The sequence below is a fragment of the Dendrobates tinctorius genome, unplaced genomic scaffold (assembly GCF_039654945.1).
Source record: "Dendrobates tinctorius isolate UK_male_01 unplaced genomic scaffold, ASM3965494v1 ptg000179l, whole genome shotgun sequence".
In the NCBI taxonomy this organism is placed as follows: Eukaryota; Metazoa; Chordata; class Amphibia; order Anura; family Dendrobatidae; genus Dendrobates; species Dendrobates tinctorius.
Window position 1 is genome coordinate 3,731,526 of NW_027361846.1, and position 16,841 is coordinate 3,748,366.

At 47.6% G+C, this 16,841-nt stretch overlaps 1 protein-coding gene across 1 annotated transcript in view; it reads right to left on the bottom strand.

The window, feature by feature from the left end:
• Window positions 1-16,841, bottom strand: part of LOC141054879 (SCO-spondin-like) — a 463,576-nt gene that overhangs the window by 337,515 nt on the left and 109,220 nt on the right. Inside the window, exons 30-31 of the mRNA XM_073551763.1 lie at window positions 15,969-16,231; window positions 15,574-15,772 (exon numbers count right to left, since the gene is read on the bottom strand). Coding sequence (XP_073407864.1) covers window positions 15,574-15,772; window positions 15,969-16,231 — 462 coding nt within the window. The remainder of the gene's footprint in view (window positions 1-15,573; window positions 15,773-15,968; window positions 16,232-16,841) is intronic.

Sequence of the window (16,841 nt, forward strand, 5' to 3'; positions counted from 1 at the left end):
GAGTGCGAGCGAAAACAGCCAGCAATCTAGAGTGACAGCGAGAGAAAGAAGACAGTGACCTAGAGCGAGAGTGAGCGAAAACAGCCAGCAATCTAGAGTGACAGTGAGAGAAAGAAGACAGTGACCGAGAGCGAGAGTGAGCGAAAACAGCCAGCATTCTAGAGTGACAGTGAGAGAAAGCAGACAGTGACCTAGAGCGAGAGAAAGCAGCCAGCAATCTAGAGTGACAGCGAGAGAAAGCAGACAGTGACCTAGAGCGAGAGCGAGCGAAAACAGCCAGCAACCTAGAGTGACAGTGAGAGAAAGAAGACAGTGACCGAGAGCGAGCGAAAACAGCCAGCAATCTAGAGTGACAGCGAGAGAAAGAAGACAGTGACCTAGAGCGAGAGCGAGCGAAAACAGCCAGCAATCTAGAGTGACAGTGAGAGAAAGAAGACAGTGACCTAGAGCGAGAGCGAGCGAAAACAGCCAGCAATCTAGAGTGACAGTGAGAGAAAGAAGACAGTGACCTAGAGCGAGAGTGCGTGAAAACAGCCAGCAATCTAGAGTGACAGTGAGAGAAAGCAGACAGTGACCTAGAGCGAGAGCTAGCGAAAACAGCCAGCATTCTAGAGTGACAGTGAGAGAAAGAAGACAGTGATCTAGAGCGAGAGCGAGCGAAAACAGCTAGCAATCTAGAGTGACAGTGAGAGAAAACAGACAGTTACCTAGAGCGAGAGCGAGCGAAAACAGCCAGCAATCTAGAGTGACAGTGAAAGAAAGCAGAAAGTGACCTAGAGCGAGAGCGAGCGAAAACAGCCAGAAATCTAGAGTGACAGTGAGAGAAAGAAGACAGTTACCTAGAGCGAGAGAAAACAGCCAGCAATCTAGAGTGACAGCGAGAGAAAGAAGACAGTGACCTAGAGCGAGAGCGAGCGAAAACAGCCAGCAATCTAGAGTGACAGTGAGAGAAAGAAGACAGTGACCTAGAGCCAGAGCGAGCGAAAACAGCCAGCAATCTAGAGTGACAGTGAGAGAAAGCAGACAGTTACCTAGAGCGAGAGAAAACAGCCAGCAATCTAGAGTGACAGTGAGAGAAAGAAGACAGTGACCTAGAGCGAGAGCGAGCGAAAACAGCCAGCAATCTAGAGTGACAGTGAGAGAAAGCAGACAGTTACCTAGAGCGAGAGCGAGCGAAAACAGCCAGCAATCTATAGTGACAGTGAAAGAAAGCAGACAGTGACCTAGAGCGAGAGCGAGCGAAAACAGCCAGCAATCTAGAGTGACAGTGAGAGAAAGCAGTCAGTGACCTAGAGCGAGAGCGTGCAAAAATAGCCAGCAATCTAGAGTGACAGTGAGAGAAAGCAGACAGTGACCTAGAGCGAGCGAAAACAGCCAGCAATCTAGAGTGACAGTGAGAGAAAGCAGACAGTGACCTAGAGCGAGAGAAAGCAGCCAGCAATCTAGAGTGAGAGCGAGAGAAAGAAGACAGTGACTAAGAGCGAGAGCGAGCGAAAACAGCCAGCAATCTAGAGTGACAGTGAGAGAAAGCAGACAGTGACCTAGAGCGAGAGCGAGCGAAAACAGCCAGCAATCTAGAGTGACAGTGAGAGAAAGTAGACAGTGACCTAGAGCGAGAGCGAGCGAAAACAGCCAGCAACCCAGAGTGACAGTGAGAGAAAGTAGACAGTGACCTAGAGCGAGAGCGAGCGAAAACAGCCAGCAACCCAGAGTGACAGTGAGAGAAAGTAGACAGTGACCTAGAGCGAGAGAAACAGCCAGCAATCTAGAGTGACAGTGAGAGAAAGCAGACAGTGACCTAGAGCGAGAGCGAGCGAAAACAGCCAGCAACCCAGAGTGACAGTGAGAGAAAGTAGACAGTGACCTAGAGCGAGAGCGAACGAAAACAGCCAGCAACCCAGAGTGACAGTGAGAGAAAGTAGACAGTGACCTAGAGCGAGAGCGAACGAAAACAGCCAGCAACCCAGAGTGACAGTTAGAGAAAGTAGACAGTGACCGAGAGCAAGAGCGAGCGAAAACAGCCAGCAATCTAGAGTGACAGTGAGAGAAAGTAGACAGTGACCTAGAGCGAGAGAAAGCAGCCAGCAATCTAGAGTGACAGCGAGAGAAAGAAGACAGTGACCAAGAGCGAACGAAAACAGCCAGCAATCTAGAGTGACAGTGAGAGAAAGAAGACAGTGACCGAGAGCGAGAGCGAGCGAAAACAGCCAGCAATCCAGAGTGACAGTGAGAGAAAGTAGACAGTGACCTAGAGCGAGAGAAAGCAGCCAGCAATCTAGAGTGACAGCGAGAGAAAGAAGACAGTGACCAAGAGCGAACGAAAACAGCCAGCAATCTAGAGTGACAGTGAGAGAAAGAAGACAGTGACCGAGAGCGAACGAAAACAGCCAGCAATCTAGAGTGACAGTGAGAGAAAGCAGACAGTGACCGAGAGCGAGAGCGAGCGAAAACAGCCAGCAATCCAAAGTGACAGTGAGAGAAAGTAGACAGTGACCTAGAGCGAGAGAAAGCAGCCAGCAATCCAGAGTGACAGCGAGAGAAAGAAGACAGTGACCAAGAGCGAACGAAAACAGCCAGCAATCTAGAGTGACAGTGAGAGAAAGTAGACAGTGACCTAGAGCGAGAGAAAGCAGCCAGCAATCTAGAGTGACAGCGAGAGAAAGAAGACAGTGACCAAGAGCAAACGAAAACAGCCAGCAATCTAGAGTGACAGTGAGAGTTAGAAGACAGTGACCGAAAGCGAACGAAAACAGCCAGCAATCTAGAGTGAAAGTGAGAGAAAGCAGACAGTGACCTAGAGCGAGAGAAAGCAGCCAGCAGTCTAGAGTGACAGCGAGAGAAAGAAGACAGTGACCAAGAGGGAACGAAAAATGCCAGCAATCTAGAGTGACAGCGAGAGAAAGAAGACAGTGACCGAGAGCGAACGAAAACAGCCAGCAATCTAGAGTGACAGTGAGAGAAAGCAGACTGTGACCGAGAGCGAGCGAAAACAGCCAGCAACCCAGAGTGACAGGGAGAGAAAGTAGACAGTGACCTAGAGCGAGAGAAAGCAGCCAGCAATCTAGAGTGACAGCGAGAGAAAGAAGACAGTGACCAAGAGCGAGAGCAAGCGAAAACAGCCAGCAATCTAGAGTGATAGTGAGAGAAAGCAGACAGTGACCTAGAGCAAGAGCGATTGAAAACAGCCAGCAACCCAGAGTGACAGTGAGAGAAAGTAGACAGTGACATAGAGCGAGAGCGAGCGAAAACAGTCAGTAATCTAGAGTGACAGTGAGAGAAAGCAGACAGTGACCAAGAGCGAGAGCGAGCAAAAACAGCCAACAATCTAGAGTGACAGTGAGAGAAAGAAGACAGTGACCTAGAGCGAGAGTGAGCGAAAACAGCCAGCAATCTAGAGTGACAGTGAGAGAAAAAAGACAGTGACCTAGAGCGAGAGCGAGTGAAAACAGCCAGCAATCTAGAGTGACAGTGAGAGAAAGCAGACAGTTACCTAGAGCGAGAGCGAGCGAAAACAGCCAGCAATCTATAGTGACAGTGAAAGAAAGCAGACAGTGACCTAGAGCGAGAGCGAGCGAAAACAGCCAGCAATCTAGAGTGACAGTGAGAGAAAGAAGACAGTTACCTAGAGCGAGAGCGAGCGAAAACAGCCAGCAATCTAGAGTGACAGTGAGAGAAAGCAGACAGTGACCTAGAGCGAGAGCGTGCAAAAATAGCCAGCAATCTAGAGTGACAGTGAGGGAAAGCAGACAGTGACCTAGAGCGAGAGCGAGCGAAAACAGCCAGCAATCTAGAGTGACAGTGAGAGAAAGCAGACAGTGACCTAGAGCGAGAGAAAGCAGCCAGCAATCTAGAGTGAGAGCGAGAGAAAGAAGACAGTGACTAAGAGCGAGAGCGAGCGAAAACAGCCAGCAATCTAGAGTAACAGTGAGAGAAAGCAGACAGTGACGTAGAGCGAGAGCGAGCGAAAACAGCCAGCAATCTAGAGTGACATTGAGAGAAAGTAGACAGTGACCTAGAGCGAGAGCGAGCGAAAACAGCCAGCAACCCAGAGTGACAGTGAGAGAAAGTAGACAGTGACCTAGAGCGAGAGCGAGCGAAAACAGCCAGCAACACAGAGTGACAGTGAGAGAAAGTAGACAGTGACCTAGAGCGAGAGAAAGCAGCCAGCAATCTAGAGTGACAGCGAGAGAAAGCAGACAGTGACCTAGAGCGAGAGCGAGCGAAAACAGCCAGCAACCCAGAGTGACAGTGAGAGAAAGTAGACAGTGACCTAGAGCGAGAGCGAACGAAAACAGCCAGCAACCCAGAGTGACAGTGAGAGAAAGTAGACAGTGACCTAGAGCGAGAGCGAACGAAAACAGCCAGCAACCCAGAGTAACAGTGAGAGAAAGTAGACAGTGACTGAGAGCAAGAGCGAGCGAAAACAGCCAGCAATCTAGAGTGACAGTGAGAGAAAGAAGACAGTGACCTAGAGCGAGAGCGAGCGAAAACAGCCAGCAATCTAGAGTGACAGTGAGAGAAAGCAGACAGTGACCAAGAGCGAGAGCGAGCAAAAACAGCCAACAATCTAGAGTGACAGTGAGAGAAAGAAGACAGTGACCTAGAGCGAGAGCGAGCGAAAACAGCCAGCAATCTAGAGTGACAGTGAGAGAAAAAAAGACAGTGACCTAGAGCGAGAGCGAATGAAAACAGCCAGCAATCTAGAGTGACAGTGAGAGAAAGAAGACAGTGACCTAGAGCGAGAGAAAACAGCCAGAAATCTATAGTGACAGTGAGAGAAAAAAGTCAGTGACCGAGAGTGAGAGCAAGCGAAAACAGCCAGCAATCTAGAGTGACAGTGAAAGAAAGCAGAAAGTGACCTAGAGTGAGAGTGAGTGAAAACAGCCAGCAATCTAGAGTGACAGTGAGAGAAAAAAGACAGTGACCAAGAGCGAGAGCAAGCGAAAACAGCCAGCAATCTAGAGTGACAGTGAAAGAAAGCAGAAAGTGATCTAGAGTGAGAGTGAGTGAAAACAGCCAGCAATCTAGAGTGACAGTGAGAGAAAAAAGACAGTGACCTAGAGCGAGAGCGAGTGAAAACAGCCAGCAATCTAGAGTGACAGTGAGAGAAAGAAGACAGTGACCTAGAGCGAGAGAAAACAGCCAGAAATCTAGAGTGACAGTGAGAGAAAAAAGTCAGTGACCGAGAGCGAGCGAAAACAGACAGCAATCTAGAGTGACAGTGAGAGAAAAAAGACAGTGACCAAGAGCGAGAGCAAGCGAAAACAGCCAGCAATCTAGAGTGACAGTGAGAGAAAGAAGACAGTGACCTAGAGCGAGAGCGAGCGAAAACAGCCAGCAATCTAGAGTGACAGTGAGAGAAAAAAAGACAGTGACCTAGAGCGAGAGCGAATGAAAACAGCCAGCAATCTAGAGTGACAGTGAGAGAAAGAAGACAGTGACCTAGAGCGAGAGAAAACAGCCAGAAATCTATAGTGACAGTGAGAGAAAAAAGTCAGTGACCGAGAGTGAGAGCAAGAGAAAACAGCCAGCAATCTAGAGTGACAGTGAAAGAAAGCAGAAAGTGACCTAGAGTGAGAGTGAGTGAAAACAGCCAGCAATCTAGAGTGACAGTGAGAGAAAAAAGACAGTGACCAAGAGCGAGAGCAAGCGAAAACAGCCAGCAATCTAGAGTGACAGTGAAAGAAAGCAGAAAGTGATCTAGAGTGAGAGTGAGTGAAAACAGCCAGCAATCTAGAGTGACAGTGAGAGAAAAAAGACAGTGACCTAGAGCGAGAGCGAGTGAAAACAGCCAGCAATCTAGAGTGACAGTGAGAGAAAGAAGACAGTGACCTAGAGCGAGAGAAAACAGCCAGAAATCTAGAGTGACAGTGAGAGAAAAAAGTCAGTGACCGAGAGCGAGCGAAAACAGACAGCAATCTAGAGTGACAGTGAGAGAAAAAAGACAGTGACCAAGAGCGAGAGCAAGCGAAAACAGCCAGCAATCTAGAGTGACAGTGAGAGAAAGCAGACAGTGACCGAGAGCGAGCGAAAACAGCCAGCAACCCAGAGTGACAGGGAGAGAAAGTAGACAGTGACCTAGAGCGAGAGAAAGCAGCCAGCAATCTAGAGTGACAGCGAGAGAAAGAAGACAGTGACCAAGAGCGAGCGAAAACAGCCAGCAATCTAGAGTGATAGTGAGAGAAAGCAGACAGTGACCTAGAGCAAGAGCGATCGAAAACAGCCAGCAACCCAGAGTGACAGTGAGAGAAAGTAGACAGTGACCAAGAGCGAGCGAAAACAGTCAGTAATCTAGAGTGACAGTGAGAGAAAAAAGACAGTGACCTAGAGCGAGAGCGAGTGAAAACAGCCAGCAATCTAGAGTGAAAGTGAGATAAAGAAGACAGTGACCTAGAGCGAGAGAAAACAGCCAGAAATCTAGGGACAGTGAGAGAAAAAAGTCAGTGACCGAGAGCGAGCGAAAACAGACAGCAATCTAGAGTGACAGTGAGAGAAAAAAGACAGTGACCGAGAGCGAACGAAAACAGCCAGCAATCTAGAGTGACAGTGAGAGAAAGCAGACAGTGACCGAGAGCGAGCGAAAACAGCCAGCAACCCAGAGTGACAGGGAGAGAAAGTAGACAGTGACCTAGAGCGAGAGAAAGCAGCCAGCAATCTAGAGTGACAGCGAGAGAAAGAAGACAGTGACCAAGAGCGAACGAAAACAGCCAGCAATCTAGAGTGACAGTGAGAGAAAGAAGACAGTGACCGAGAGCGAGAGCGAGCGAAAACAGCCAGCAATCCAGAGTGACAGTGAGAGAAAGTAGACAGTGACCTAGAGCAAGAGAAAGCAGCCAGCAATCTAGAGTGACAGCGAGAGAAAGAAGACAGTGACCAAGAGCGAACGAAAACAGCCAGCAATCTAGAGTGACAGTGAGAGAAAGAAGACAGTGACCGAGAGCGAACGAAAACAGCCAGCAATGTAGAGTGACTGTGAGAGAAAGCAGACAGTGACCGAGAGCGAGAGCGAGCGAAAACAGCCAGCAATCCAGAGTGACAATGAGAGAAAGTAGACAGTGACCTAGAGCGAGAGAAAGCAGCCAGCAATCTAGAGTGACAGCGAGAGAAAGAAGACAGTGACCAAGAGCGAACGAAAACAGCCAGCAATCTAGAGTGACAGTGAGAGAAAGTAGACAGTGACCTAGAGCGAGAGAAAGCAGCCAGCAATCTAGAGTGACAGCGAGAGAAAGAAGACAGTGACCAAGAGCAAACGAAAACAGCCAGCAATCTAGAGTGACAGTGAGAGTTAGAAGACAGTGACCGAAAGCGAACGAAAACAGCTAGCAATCTAGAGTGAAAGTGAGAGAAAGCAGACAGTGACCTAGAGCGAGAGAAAGCAGCCAGCAATCTAGAGTGACAGCGAGAGAAAGAAGACAGTGACCAAGAGGGAACGAAAACAGCCAGCAATCTAGAGTGACAGCGAGAGAAAGAAGACAGTGACCGAGAGCGAACGAAAACAGCCAGCAATCTAGAGTGACAGTGAGAGAAAGCAGACAGTTACCTAGAGCGAGAGCGAGCGAAAACAGCCAGCAATCTATAGTGACAGTGAAAGAAAGCAGACAGTGACCTAGAGCGAGAGCGAGCGAAAACAGCCAGCAATCTAGAGTGACAGTGAGAGAAAGAAGACAGTTACCTAGAGCGAGAGCGAGCGAAAACAGCCAGCAATCTAGAGTGACAGTGAGAGAAAGCAGACAGTGACCTAGAGCGAGAGCGTGCAAAAATAGCCAGCAATCTAGAGTGACAGTGAGGGAAAGCAGACAGTGACCTAGAGCGAGAGCGAGCGAAAACAGCCAGCAATCTAGAGTGACAGTGAGAGAAAGCAGACAGTGACCTAGAGCGAGAGAAAGCAGCCAGCAATCTAGAGTGAGAGCGAGAGAAAGAAGACAGTGACTAAGAGCGAGAGCGAGCGAAAACAGCCAGCAATCTAGAGTAACAGTGAGAGAAAGCAGACAGTGACCTAGAGCGAGAGCGAGCGAAAACAGCCAGCAATCTAGAGTGACATTGAGAGAAAGTAGACAGTGACCTAGAGCGAGAGCGAGCGAAAACAGCCAGCAACCCAGAGTGACAGTGAGAGAAAGTAGACAGTGACCTAGAGCGAGAGCGAGCGAAAACAGCCAGCAACACAGAGTGACAGTGAGAGAAAGTAGACAGTGACCTAGAGCGAGAGAAAGCAGCCAGCAATCTAGAGTGACAGCGAGAGAAAGCAGAAAGTGACCTAGAGCGAGAGCGAGCGAAAACAGCCAGCAACCCAGAGTGACAGTGAGAGAAAGTAGACAGTGACCTAGAGCGAGAGCGAACGAAAACAGCCAGCAACCCAGAGTGACAGTGAGAGAAAGTAGACAGTGACCTAGAGCGAGAGCGAACGAAAACAGCCAGCAACCCAGAGTAACAGTGAGAGAAAGAAGACAGTGACCGAGAGCAAGAGCGAGCGAAAACAGCCAGCAATCTAGAGTGACAGTGAGAGAAAGTAGACAGTGACCTAGAGCGAGAGAAAGCAGCCAGCAATCTAGAGTGACAGCGAGAGAAAGAAGACAGTGACCAAGAGCGAACGAAAACAGCCAGCAATCTAGAGTGACAGTGAGAGAAAGAAGACAGTGACCGAGAGCGAGAGCGAGCGAAAACAGCCAGCAATCCAGAGTGACAGTGAGAGAAAGTAGACAGTGACCTAGAGCGAGAGAAAGCAGCCAGCAATCTAGAGTGACAGCGAGAGAAAGAAGACAGTGACCAAGAGCGAACGAAAACAGCCAGAAATCTAGAGTGACAGTGAGAGAAAGAAGACAGTGACTGAGAGCGAACGAAAACAGCCAGCAATCTAGAGTGACAGTGAGAGAAAGCAGACAGTGACCGAGAGAGAGAGCGAGCGAAAACAGCCAGCAATCCAGAGTGACAATGAGAGAAAGTAGACAGTGACCTAGAGCGAGAGAAAGCAGCCAGCAATCTAGAGTGACAGCGAGGGAAAGAAGACAGTGACCAAGAGCGAACGAAAACAGCCAGCAATCTAGAGTGACAGTGAGAGAAAGTAGACAGTGACCTAGAGCGAGAGAAAGCAGCCAGCAATCTAGAGTGACAGCGAGAGAAAGAAGACAGTGACCAAGAGCAAACGAAAACAGCCAGCAATCTAGAGTGACAGTGAGAGTTAGAAGACAGTGACCGAAAGCGAACGAAAACAGCCAGCAATCTAGAGTGAAAGTGAGAGAAAGCAGACAGTGACCTAGAGAGAGAGAAAGCAGCCAGCAATCTAGAGTGACAGCGAGAGAAAGAAGACAGTGACCAAGAGGGAACGAAAACAGCCAGCAATCTAGAGTGACAGCGAGAGAAAGAAGACAGTGACCGAGAGCGAACGAAAACAGCCAGCAATCTAGAGTGACAGTGAGAGAAAGCAGACAGTGACCGAGAGCGAGCGAAAACAGCCAGCAACCCAGAGTGACAGGGAGAGAAAGCAGACAGTGACCTAGAGCGAGAGAAAGCAGCCAGCAATCTAGAGTGACAGCGAGAGAAAGAAGAAAGTGACCAAGAGCGAGAGCGAGCGAAAACAGCCAGCAATCTAGAGTGATAGTGAGAGAAAGCAGACAGTGACCTAGAGCAAGAGCGATCGAAAACAGCCAGCAACCCAGAGTGACAGTGAGAGAAAGTAGACAGTGACCGAGAGCGAGCGAAAACAGTCAGTAATCTAGAGTGACAGTGAGAGAAAGCAGACAGTGACCAAGAGCGAGAGCGAGCAAAAACAGCCAACAATCTAGAGTGACAGTGAGAGAAAGAAGACAGTGACCTAGAGCGAGAGCGAGCGAAAACAGCCAGCAATCTAGAGTGACAGTGAGAGAAAAAAAGACAGTGACCTAGAGCGAGAGCGAATGAAAACAGCCAGCAATCTAGAGTGACAGTGAGAGAAAGAAGACAGTGACCTAGAGCGAGAGAAAACAGCCAGAAATCTATAGTGACAGTGAGAGAAAAAAGTCAGTGACCGAGAGTGAGAGCAAGCGAAAACAGCCAGCAATCTAGAGTGACAGTGAAAGAAAGCAGAAAGTGACCTAGAGTGAGAGTGAGTGAAAACAGCCAGCAATCTAGAGTGACAGTGAGAGAAAAAAGACAGTGACCAAGAGCGAGAGCAAGCGAAAACAGCCAGCAATCTTGAGTGACAGTGAAAGAAAGCAGAAAGTGACCTAGAGTGAGAGTGAGTGAAAACAGCCAGCAATCTAGAGTGACAGTGAGAGAAAAAAGACAGTGACCTAGAGCGAGAGCGAGTGAAAACAGCCAGCAATCTAGAGTGACAGTGAGAGAAAGAAGACAGTGACCTAGAGCGAGAGAAAACAGCCAGAAATCTAGAGTGACAGTGAGAGAAAAAAGTCAGTGACCGAGAGCGAGCGAAAACAGACAGCAATCTAGAGTGACAGTGAGAGAAAAAAGACAGTGACCAAGAGCGAGCGAAAAAAGCCAGCAATCTAGAGTGATAGTGAGAGAAAGAAGACAGTGACCTAGAGCGAGTGCGAGCGAAAACAGCCAGCAATCTAGAGTGATAGCGAGAGAAAGAAGACAGTGACCTAGAGCGAGAGCGAGTGAAAACAGCCAACAATCTAGAGTGACAGTGAGAGAAAGCAGACAGTGACCTAGAGCGTGCGAAAACAGCCAGCAATCCAGAGTCACAGTGAGAGAAAGCAATGACCTAGAGCGAGAGCGAACGAAAACAGCCAGCAATCTAGAGTGACAATGAGAGAAAGCAGACAGTGACCTAGAGCGAGAGAAAGCAGCCAGCAATCTAGAGTGACAGTGAGAGAAAGAAGACAGTGACCTAGAGCGAGAGCGAGCGAAAACAGCCAGCAATCTAGAGTGACAGCGAGAGAAAGTAGACAGTGACCTAGAGCGAGAGAAAGCAGCCAGCAATCTAGAGTGACAGTGAGAGAAAGAAGACAGTGACCTAGAGCAAGCGAAAACAGCCAGCAATCTAGAGTGTCAGTGAGAGAAAGCAGACAGTGACCTAGTGCAAGAGCGAGCGAAAACAGCCAGCAATCTAGAGTGACAGTGAAAGAAAGCAGACAGTGACCTAGAGCGAGAGCAAACAGTCAGTAAACTAGAGTAACAGTGAGAGAAAGCAGACAGTGACCCAGAGCGAGAGCGAGCGAAAACAGCCAGCAATCTAGAGTGACAGTGAGAGAAAGAAGACAGTGACCTAGAGCGAGAGTGAGCGAAAACAGCCAGCAATCTAGAGTGACAGTGAGAGAAAGAAGACAGTGACCTAGAGCGTGTGAAAACAGCCAGCAATCCAGAGTGACAGTGAGAGAAAGCAGACAATGACCTAGAGCGAGAGCGAGCAAAAAGAGCCAGCAATCTAGAGTGACAGTGAGAGAAAAAAGACAATGACCAATAGCGAGCGAAAACAGTCAGCAATCTAGAGTGATAGTGAGAGAAAGAAGACAGTGATCTAGAGCGAGTGAAAGCAGATAGCAATCTAGAGCGACAGCAAATAAAAGCCGACAGCAATCTAGAGTGACAGTGAATTAAAACAGTGAGATAGAGCAACAGCAAATAAAAGCAAATAGCAATCTAGAGTGACAGCGTGAGAAATCAGATTGTCAAAGATGCTATAGGATTTTTACAGGATGAAAATGATGAAATGGTAAGACAGGATGTTGAGAAGGCTGAACTTTTAAATTCCTATTTTGCATCTGTTTTCTCTCAGAAAGGAAATGTAACATCAACTGTTATTCACTGTCCTATTAAGGGAATAGAAGAATCCAGGATATCTATAAACAGAAAGATAGTGAGGAAACACTTAGCTAACCTAAATGTATTCAAGTCTCCAGGTCCAGATGAATTACACCCCAGAGTACTGAAGGAGATAGCAGAAGAAATTTTTGAACCCCTCTCCATAATCTTTGAAAATTCTTGGAGAACAGGAGAAGTGCCAGAAGACTGGAGAAGAGCAAATGTTGTTCCTATCTTCAAAAAGGGGAAGAAGGTGGACCCAGGCAACTATAGGCCGGTGAGTCTGACTTCTATACCAGGAAAGATCTTTGAACAAATTATTAAACAACATGTATGTCAATACCTGGATAAGAATGAAGTGATTAAACAGAGTCAGCATGGGTTTCTAACTAATAAGTAATGTCAGACTAATTTAATTTCCTTCTATGACGGTATCACTGATTGGGTGGATCAAGGAAATGCTGTAGATATAGTATATCTTGACTTCAGCAAAGCATTTGACAAAGTGTCTCATACAATCCTTATTGAAAAAATGACTAAGTATGGAATGGACAAGGCAACTGTTAGGTGGATTCATAACTGGCTTAGTGATCGGACCCAAAGAGTGGTCGTAAATGGCTGCACATCCAGTTGGAAGAATGTCTCAAGTGGGGTACCACAGGGCTCTGTCCTGGGCCCTGTATTGTTCAACATCTTTATCAACGATTTAGATGAAGGAATTGAGGGTAAACTGATTAAATTTGCAGATGACACAAAGCTAGGAGGGATAGCTAATACTAGAGAAGAGAGAGAGAGGATTCAAAAAGATTTAAATAAACTGGAGAAGTGGGCAGCAACTAACAGAATGGTTTTTTAACAGGGAGAAATGCAAAGTACTACATCTGGGCAATAAAAATGAAAAAAGCATATATAGAATGGGAGGAATAGGGCTAAGTGACAGCACATGTGAAAAAGACTTGGGTATACTAATAGATCACAGACTGAATATGAGTCAACAGTGTGATGCAGCAGCAAAAAAGGCAAATGCAATTCTAGGATGTATTAACAGAAGCATACAGTCTAGATCACGTGAAGTAATTATTTCCCTCTACTCCTCTTTGGTCAGACCTCATCTGGAATATTGTGTCCAATTTTGGGCACCACATTTTAAAAAAGACATCAACAAACTGGAGCAAGTTCAGAAAAGAGCGACCAGAATGGTGACCGGTCTGCAAACCCTGTCTTATGAGGAAAGGTTGCAGGATTTGGGAATGTTTAGTTTGCAAAAGAGAAGACTGAGAGGAGACTTAATAGCTGTCTACAAATATCTAAAGGGCTGTCACATTGTAGAAGGATCAACTTTATTCTCATTTGCACAAGGAAAGACTAGAAGCAATGGGATGAAGCTGAATGGGAGGAGACACAGATTAGATATTAGAAAAAACTTTTTGACAGTTAGAGTGATCAATGAGTGGAACAGGCTGCCACGAGAAGTGGTGAGTTCTCCTTCAATGGAAGTCTTCAAACAGAGGCTGGACAGACATCTAACTGGGATGATTTAGCGAATCCTGCTTTGAGCAGGGGGTTGGACCAGATGGCCCAGGAGGTCCCTTCCAACTCTACGATTCTATGATTCTATGATTCTATGATCTAGAGTGACAGTGACCAAGAGCGAGTGAAAACAGACAGCAATCTAAAGCCTCAGCAAGCGAAAGCAGACAGTGATCTAGAGTGACACAGAACTAAGACCGACAGCGACCTAGAACAGAGAGCAATCTACAGCAACAGCGAGTGAAAGCAGTGACCGAGAGCGAGTGAAAGCAGGCAGTGATCTTGAGCGACCGCAAACAAAAACAGTGACCTAGAGTGACTGAAAACCGACAGCAATCTAGAGTGACAGCGAATAAAAGTAAACAGGAATCTAGAGTAACAGTGAGCGAAAACAGACAGTAATCTGTAGCAACAGTGAGAGAAAGCAGACAGTGATCTAGAGTGCCAGAATAAAAGCAGACAGGAATCTAGAGCAACAGTGAGGGAAAAAAGACCGTTATCTAGAGCGACAGCTTGAAGGCATCTAGAGCAACAAAAGGCAATAATCTGGAGCCACAGGACTCGAGACAGTAGTCTAGAGCGACAACAAGCAAAAGAAAAGAGACAGCAATGCAAAGCGACAGCGGTGTAGAACGACATGAAGCAGGGGTTTAGATAAACAGCAGCCAGGGATCTAGTGCAGGGGTCCCCAACCACTGATCCGCGGTGCAAATCAACACTAAGCACTGACTGTGTGATCTGCGGTAGCTGCCGGCCCCTTTAAATTTACGTGTCCACTGTGTAGTGGGAGTGTCCGGGGAGTGGCAGCCACTCATTGGCCGGGCAGCTCCGTGCTTTGATTGGCTGCAAGGCTGCAATTGGCCTAACGCTGATTGCTGCATCAGGGAAGCGTGGGGCAAGCTTAGGCTGGTTTCACACTTGCGTTTTTTTGCGCTGTATTTTGCATGGGATGCGCTTATGTGCGCATACACATGCGTTTGTATGCGTTTTTACTCGCATGCGTTTTTTGTGGTGTGCGCTCGGGTGCACAAAATGCATACTGTTGCATTTTTGGGGGGTCCGACTTGCCTCAAAAAAACGCATGCGCGCAATGCGTTTTTTTACAGCAAGACACCCATTGTAAGTCTATGGGTGCGCATACGTGCGCATTGGCATGCTCATGTATGCGTTTTTTTGCTGACCATTGGTTAGACAATGGAAATTAAGGGTTTGGGTTAGAGTTAAGGTTAGTTAAGGGGGTTTAGGGTTAGGGTTTGGGTTAGTAGGGTTTGGTTAAGGGTTAGGGTTAGTAAAGTCATGGTTTGGGTTAGTGTTACTCCTAACCCTATCTTGATTTTTGAGGCTAACTAATGTTGGAAAAAACCGCAAACGCGGTAAAAACGCACTAAAAACGCATACAAACGCATAAAAACGCTGCTTTTTTTCATGCATGCGCATAAAAATGCTTGAAAAAAACGCAGCATTTGTATGCGTTTTTTCCATGCGTTTTTTTGCAGGAAAAACGCGCTGCAAAAAAAAAGCAAGTGTGAAAGTAGCCTAAGAAGATGGAAGGCGCGCATTCAGCAGCACACTCAGTCAGTACGGACTCGTGCGCCTGTGATAGCTGCTGTGTATATATATATATATATATATATATATATATATATGCGCATTCCCAATCTGAGCTACTTGAGCTATATACTGTAACCAGAGCTGTATAGCTGAGCATCCCCTGACCTAAGCTATATACTGTGAACAGAGATGTATATTGTGTAGGTGAGAATCCCTGAGCTAAGCTATATACTGTGTATATGTGTGGGGCCATCATAATATATATACCCCGCCCTCACATGACCAAAGCCCCGCCCCTGCCCCACCCTTCAAAGCCATGGAAAAATGGTCTTGCTTGAAGCCGGTCCCTGGTGCAAAAAAGGTTGGGGACCACTGATCAAGAGAGACCACAGGCAGGGATCTAGAGAGACCCAGGCAGGGATCTAGAGAGACACAGGCAGGGATCTAGAGAGACCCAGGCAGGGATTTAGAGAGACACAGGCAGGGATCTAGAGAGACACAGGCAGGGATCTAGAGAGACCCAGGCAGGGATCTAGAGAGACACAGGCAGGGATCTAGAGATACAGCAAACAGGAATCAAAAGTGATTGCAGACAAGGATTTTCAGCTACAGAAGAAAGAGACAGGGATCTAAATTAATAGGTGACACAGATCTGCAATGAGAAAAGATCCTGTGACTGAAGGCTGCAATCCACGAGACAATGACTGACTGGCTGGAGAGTACGGACTGTCCCCATGGTGTGTCATTATTCACCTGACGTGTGACTGGAGGGTCCCGATGGCGTTATCCGCGTCTTCTCCGGAGGTGGAGCTGTACACCGGGACGCTTCCTCATCGGAGTCATCCATGCAGTCATATTTACCGTCACACAACTTATCTTGCCGGATGCAGGATCCATCTTCACAGACCCAGAACCCCGGAGAACACGTCCCGAGTCCTGAAACAACAGACTGCTGCCATTATCAGGAATGATGACAACTCACATATGACCATCAAGATGAGACCATGGACATGCTCAGGATCTCCACACTGTGCATCCATCATCACCCACACATACACATGGTGGAGATCACCACTGGTGGAGGCTGCTGGGTCACCGCTTACATCTTCAGTCTTTTCTGCTAGCTGGCTGAATTGGGGCAATTACACTGACATCCCGAGAGGTTCCCGACCTGCGTTACCTGTGCACAGAGTCTCATCCGCTCCGTTGCTGCAGTCTTGGTGGCCATCACACACTCTCTTCTTGGACAGACACAGCCCCTCTGGACACTGAAAGTCCCAGGATGGACAGGAACATCCCCTCTCATCGCTGAAATCACCGCAGTCATCGTGCCCATCACAACGATGAATGTAGGGTATGCACTTACCCAAAGAGCAGTGAAAATGAGCGGAGCTGCAGCCAGATGAGCAACCTGAAGAGAAGGAAGGAGAAGACATGAAATGATACTCAGCTGCTGATCAGTGCATAAAAGCTGGGACGGTCAACTGAGAGAGGGGAGGCATAGAATCTGTGCGTCCGGTTCTCACACATCCTGGCTATATATCGGATCTGCTGTGAGAGGGGAGGAGAGAGCTGCTCCATTCACACTGAGGACACAGAGTTCTCTACATGGAATAGAATCTCTGTGTCCGGTTCTCACACATCCTGGCTATATATCGGATCTGCTGTGAGAGGGGAGGAGAGAGCTGCTCCATTCACACTGAGGACACAGAGCTTTCTACATGGCATAGAATCTCTGTGTCCGGTTCTCACACATCCTGGCTATATATCAGATCTGCTGTGAGAGGGGAGGAGAGAGCTGCTCCATTCACACTGAGGACACAGAGTTCTCTACATGGCATAGAATCTCTGTGTCCGGTTCTCACACATTCTGGCTATATATCAGATCTGCTGTGAGAGGGGAGGAGAGAGCTGCTTCATTCACACTGAGGACACAGAGTTCTCTACATGGAATAGAATCTCTGTGTCCGGTTCTCACACATCCTGGCTATATATCGGATCTGCTGTGAGAGGGGAGGAGA